A 6,731-nucleotide genomic window follows, 5' to 3' on the forward strand; every position below is an offset into this window, starting at 1 on the left:
ATCACCATTTTAGGGAGTGGGAATGAAGTTTCCCCCAGGTCAGATTGGCAGGAACCTTGGAGAGTGGGGGTTTCACCTTCCTCTAGCATGCTGGATGGGGGTTGCTTACTAGGCTCATCTGGGCACACTCACCACATAGGTTCTCTGCCATTGCAGGGGCCTCAGGCATTGATGCACCTAGCTCCCTCCCATTCTCTGCCTGTGGCACACAATAGTTTACTCTCCAGAGGGCTATAAGACTTCAGTCTAATCCAGGTGATTGGGCTCAGTGCAAGAGTAACTAGGTGTGGGTAGTGGTCTGATGTGCAGGAGGTCAGATTAGATGATCTGTGGGTCCCGTCTGGCCTTAAGCTCTATGACTGACAACTATGTAGGAAGTTACCTGAATTGCCATATCTGCTCAAAGGCATTGAACAGATGTAGAGATAACTGGGTTGAATGGCTATCTAAGGGCCTCTCCATGCTAGGGTCACGGGCACACTTGCTACAGTCATATTTCAACATGGTTAATGGGAGCAAGGGGTTACCATAAAGATTCTAGCACAGTTTCCCAGGCCAGGGGCAGGTTCTATTGTGGTGTTGTGTCGGTGTAGCGAAAGAAAACTTACGTAATTACATTACTCAGGTGTCCTTACCAGTAACAGAATCAATCATCACCTTCATCTTCAGCTTGAGGAGTTCGCTCAGCAGGTGGACTGACCTTCGCTGGAACTTGAGGAGTATTTGTTGATTTTCTGCTGAAGGAGACAGATAGCTGGGCTCTGGCATTGTGCTTTTGGGGATAGATTTCGTCCCCGTATGGCTCTTGTAGGTCGTGCTAGAGAAAGATGATTCCATGGTGGGGACTAAATAGACCACAGGACAGTATTCTCCAGTGATGGCTTTCCTTTCTGTCGTTACTGTTAGCTCCTCCCATGTGAACTCGAAGAGGTTCTTGACCCCTCGTGGCACATGGATGTTCATTTTATGGCACAATGCAAGCAGCTGGATGATTTGAGCCAGCATTTCCGGTGCTGCCACTTTAAACTTTTCATACAACTTGGCATCACTCCTTTTGGCACTCATATCACCCATGTAGCTATTTCATTTGATGTGATCTACGGGAAAACAGATGATGAAACAAAATCTATCTTCCATCATAGGCCTATGCTGCAGACAAGGTGACCAAAAGGAATATGTTCCACTGGAATAATAGTAAAAAGTGCTAGTAATGGTTACATTTGAATAATAATAATAGTTTACAGTCTAAGGTATTAATTGATCCGGGTGGACTGTGAAGTGGATTAGCTTTGCAAACTAACTAAACTGATGTACAAATGGATTGCTTCCCCCAGTATTGAAATGAAGCCACCTCTGCTGGAACGTGGCAGTTATTTAACAGCACACAGCAATACCACACAGGAATTTCAGACTGTTTTCTTGTTGTTTCAAGCATGCCCTGGTGTGCATGAGTATACAATTTAAGCTGAAAACATCAAAATGAGGGATGGGGTAAAGCATGGGAGAGAACAAAGGGTAGAAAGGTGAAAGATAATAAAAGATATCTATAATTGCAATGTACTTGTCTCATTTTGACTTTTTAAAATTAATGTATTCAAATTTATGGACAGTGGGCCAAATCCTGATACACTGGAGCTACTCTGGATTTGGCATCTAAAAATTAATGTTTTGCATGCTACAAGTATCTTAGATAAATCAGTTTGACTTACATTAGTATTAATGAGAACAGAATCTAGTGCCATGTCTCAGCTGAAGGACAAAGTGAAAGAGAATATCATATGCAGCTGAAACAGCAAAGGGAATTTAAGTGTATATGAGATATAAAAACCATTTTCTGAATACGTATCACTTGTGGTACCAACTCTCAGAGGCTGTCAAACCGCAGTGCTTGTCATAAACATACAGACCACTTCTACAGATGATTTTGACAACCCCTGTTCTGTATACATGTGGCTACACCAGGTTCTCTTAATTGAGTATATGAGTATTTGTTTGGCCAGTACTATGTATTTGATGCCTGATCTGTGTGTGCATATTTAGATCAATTGAAAAATAGGGTTTGATTTCATAAAGTTGAGGTATGCAACTGTAGGTGCAAAATGCATGCACAGCTGTGTCCCTAAGTTGCATAGACAGCTGCTATACCAACATATAGCTGTTTCACGCACAAGTGTATTTAATTAGCTAATTGCATGCACAAATACTTGTGTGTAGTCATAGTACTGGCATTTGAAATATTGGGTGCACACTTGGGTGCTAAACTATCTGATGCATTGAATATCATTTATTTATTTTTAGGCCTGTTTTTCAAAGTTATTACCTTCTGACAGCTTTTGGTGGTATAGGAAGTAAGATGGCTGCTGTAGTTTCTGCTGCACAGCTATGCACCTCACAGAATCGGCTCCCACAGTTAGGTACTCTTGTTGGCAGCCCCAGCAAAGATGCTGAGAACGGTATGGGTCCTGGAGAGTCAATTACAGATACAGAAGTGGGCAAGGAGGCTAAGAATAACAGAAGAGGAGGAGGAGATGATAAAGACTTTAGGCCATTAAGAAGCAAGGGTGAGCACACCTCTTCAGCATGAGCATGCCTACCTTACCACTTTGATAACAGCAGAGTCCAGGGCAAAGACTAGGTTTCAAGAGACTAAAATGCAACTGATTATAAGGTCACCATCACCTTGCACTTTCCCATTAATTAATTAGTGAATTTATAAAGGTGGCTATTGCAAAGTACATCTGTGCCACAAATCAAGCCATTGAGTGAATTAGTGGCAGAGCACAAGTCTGGTCTCCTGTCTAGACCAGGCTACCATCATGCAACTAAAGATATTTTAAACTTTCCAGAGTGGTAGCCCTTTTATTCTAAATATAGTTGCAAGTACCTCAGTGTGGAAGATCAATTACATTTAGGTTAATTAGGAAAAGGAAGCAAATTTTCTTAATTACAAAGTAAACTTTCAGCTGGAACTAATGAAGCATCACACTAATTTTTATGAAAGTTCAAATTTCTATGGCTGGCTAAGGGCTAGCTAATCCAGACATCGGCATGCAAATTGGCTCCTGATAAATTTTTACATTCATTTTAATTTCTGTTCTGCCATGTTTACTATATAAGATGGGAAATCAGTACCCTTTGCCTTCAGTTATTCTACTTTATTCCAAGTCTAGCTTTTTAGGCACGTTTTCAGAACCAAACCCAGGACATTACAGTTCCCAAGTCACATATACCCAAAAAACAGAAAGGTCCAGAAAACAGGAAGTCTGAGTGGAATGGGGATGGTGGAAAGCTTAATGTCAGTGATTAAAATGGGAGGCAAAATAGGAACATAGAACAGGAACTGATGTGAATAGAGTTCAAAGGAAACAATAACGAACAACTTGTTATTCAAGTTGAGCCCAAAATTTAAAACATTCTGGCTGCTGTTTTGCAGGAGTCTGCTCAGATCCAATTAAATCTCTGTTTCTACTCCAAATAATGCAGACCCGGGAGACAAGAGACCTGAGTTCAAGGCTCTGCTCCGCCACACGATGTGTTGTGACCTTGAATGATAGACATAGTGTGCTACAATTTCACTTCATCTGTCAAGTGGGGACAGCAAAACTCCCCTACTTCAGAACAGGGATGCGAGTCTTGATTCCTGAATATTTGCAAAGTGTTGAGATCTTAGGAGGAAAGTAGTAGTGGAAACATATTACCCAGAAAGATGATAAAAACTTGCATGCAGGAATTGCTTCACCCATTGCAGAAATGCAGCCACTTCTGGTGTGGAATCCAAAGGCAGTGTAAAAGTGTATAGCAACACAGCACACCAGCTTAGGACAATAAATAAATGCTAGTGTGGTGTTTAAACTATGCAGGCTGTCTCGTCCTGGAATTTGAGTAGGATTCCATGATTAACACCCTAATGAGCCACATTGCTTGGGTCATTTAAAGCTGAATTGGACAAAGTACTGAAGTCTGAGCTGGCAGAGACACTCCTACGGTGGAAGACGAATGGACTAGATGACATACTGCTGCAGGTCTATTACAGCAGTCACGTCGACTTTTCCACTTTAAAAGAATGTTAAATGTCCAACACACAAGGTATTTTGCTACTTTCTAGCTGCCATATCTTTCTGTGGGCTCAGCTTATACCTTTAGGCTAGGATTTTTAAAGAGGCCCCGGGGAGTTAGGTACCTAAATCCCACTAAAATTTAGCAAGAGTTGGGTGCCTGGCACCTTTAAAAACCCACCCTTTATTCCTAATTGCGCAAGATATTTAGGGCCAGATTGTGATATATGTGCAGAAAAACCCACTAGTGAGCTCACATGCACAAGTCCAATACCAAATTATTCAAGACATTCAGACAAGGAAATCTGCACTGGGCCTCTAGACATCATGTTTATTAGCTCTAATTGCGTCTTGTGTTTTAACCAGGCCATAACCCTTTTCCAGCCTGGGTGATTTGCTCACTTAGCTGCAACCAACTGTTGGTTTTCCTAACCGGTTTTATTTGGTACTCCGGATGTGGTTTTGATCAGAACACAAGTCTAGTACAAATACTAAGTACAATTTAGCATCTAGTTAATGAACACCAGAGATTTTATTTTTCAGTAAGTAATGACAAAACACAGCTTCAAAATGGGAACCAACAGTAGATTAGAACTTTTTGCAGTAAAGTATCTTGAATTTCTTACCTCGATCATTTAAGATGCATCAAACCCACAGCTTTAAATGCAGCCTACTCTTGATTAAAGAAACCCAACCCCCTAAAAGGTAATCCGAACACGAATGTTGCTATTATAAGCTATATTAGTTGCCAAAGAGAACAGAACAGGGTACTTGCTCCAAGTTCTACATTCTAAAACTTGAACATTTACATGTCACAATAGGTCAGAACCCTATAGTATAAACCACTTGCTTTTTACACAGCATTGCTCACCTATGTTTCAAAACTACTCTGGCCCAAAATTTAAGAGGAATTTAAGAATGTGCACAATGGGCTTAGGCTTCAGTTGATACTGCGAGGGGAGAAGAGTCCTCCCCATATTTTGATTGGTAAATTGACAATCAGTAAATTAGGGGAAAAGAGAGCCTCAGAATTATATAGGAGTACAGTGTTAGCGTGGCTTAGTGGCCAGAACATAGGACTGGGAATCAGGAACTCCCAAATCCTTATCCTCCTCTGCTGGTGGTTCTTTGTGGCCTTGAACATGTCACATAACCGGTCTCAATTTCCCTTCTCATAAAATGGAGATGATAATATTTACTTCCCTACCTCCTGAAGGTGTTTAGTTAATATTTGTAAAGGACTTTGACACTTGAATCTCTGATCAAAAGCCAATTGTGTTTTTCAACAGATTCCACTGCCATACATTCTAGCTACCATTACATTCTTTAAATGATATGTCAACATTTCTAGGCTAACAAACCATTCTCCCGTCCCTCATACACTGAAGCTGTTTATTTATAAGAGGAATCTAGGTTATTTATTCCAGGGGCACAGTGCTGGGGACATCGTATAGCTGAGCTATTTGCTACATGGGTTCAAAAATGCATTAGTTCCTAAAGTTTGCAAGATTTAACCTCAGCATAATGTCTGCAAATTCCACAACTAATGGCACTCCATTGAGACTGCCCTGCCCGTTCCACGTTCAGCTCTGGGTTCCATCTGCAGGTGTCGTTCTTGAATGCAGCTGCCTAAATGTAGAGAGGGCTGCGTACTAGCCCAGAGATCCTGAGCTATACATTGTTCAGTGTAGCATTTGGGATAATTGTTATGGGTTCTATAATAGTCTGTCAATATACTGGAGATGCATACAGGTAATTCCTCAAATGCTACTGGGAAGGGAATGGTACATAAATTGTCCACATGGATGAAAACAACTGCAGTGAGTTGTTACTAGCAAGTAAATACTAGGCTGCCATCTGGTGGGCATTAACTTTGACACATAAACCAGAGAGATCAGAGCTGAAAAACATCCATTTTTGTTGTGCCACCTTATCACTATAAAAAAAGTTAAAAAATTTGACTGTCAGTAAAAGTGGCCAGATTTAGAACGTTTTCCTCTCATTTTACTTCAGTGTAAACTGGCTAATTGTTTTGAGTTCTTTAGAAAGAAATCCATGGTTATGTGTTTTTGTTTTGCAGGAAGGAGAGAGGTGACTGGATGGCCCAAACAATTATTATCAAAACAGTTCGCTTCTAGTTTGCTGCTTCAAATTCTTTCACACTGGGAGAAACTCAGAGGATGAAAGGGATAGGGGGATGGACGTCCCCTCTCAACCCTTAAAAATGGGTCCCGGTCAGGGTTGAAACATCAGAGAGGAAGGCATAGAAGTTTGCACTGTTAGCTGAACTGTACACACTGGGTGGATTAAACTTTTCAATCTGCAGCACCTTTTACAAGCACTAAATCTATTTAACAGAAATATGAAACCAAAGTTACTTTGGCACTCCTGACTCTATTGGTAAAATGGGGATACTCTTATTTACCAACCTTTGCAAAGCACTCAGACTCTATGATGAAAAGCACTATTACAAGAATAAAACATTGACTGTCTCCATGCCCACTGCAGTGTCTGCTGCCGTGCTTATCACTTTGCCACTGTCACTTAACCTTATAAATACTATCAATTTGGGAAATTTCATTTCAAAATTTACTCTTTTATCTTGGCGTCCTTGTATAAGCTTTCAAAATACAAACTCCAATGATCCAAACTGCCCCCTGAAATCAGAATTTATTT

The 6,731-nt window shown here is 40.7% G+C and overlaps 1 protein-coding gene across 1 annotated transcript in view; it reads right to left on the reverse strand.

The window, feature by feature from the left end:
• Positions 1–1,065, reverse strand: part of C7H3orf20 (chromosome 7 C3orf20 homolog) — a 49,703-nt gene extending 48,638 nt beyond the window's left edge. The window contains exons 1-2 of the mRNA XM_073354737.1: positions 643–1,065; positions 92–118 (exon numbers count right to left, since the gene is read on the reverse strand). Coding sequence (XP_073210838.1) covers positions 92–118; positions 643–1,065 — 450 coding nt within the window. The remainder of the gene's footprint in view (positions 1–91; positions 119–642) is intronic.
• Positions 1,066–6,731: the final 5,666 nt, after the last annotated feature.

The sequence above is a fragment of the Lepidochelys kempii genome, chromosome 7, assembly GCF_965140285.1.
Source record: "Lepidochelys kempii isolate rLepKem1 chromosome 7, rLepKem1.hap1, whole genome shotgun sequence".
Taxonomy (NCBI): Eukaryota; Metazoa; Chordata; order Testudines; family Cheloniidae; genus Lepidochelys; species Lepidochelys kempii.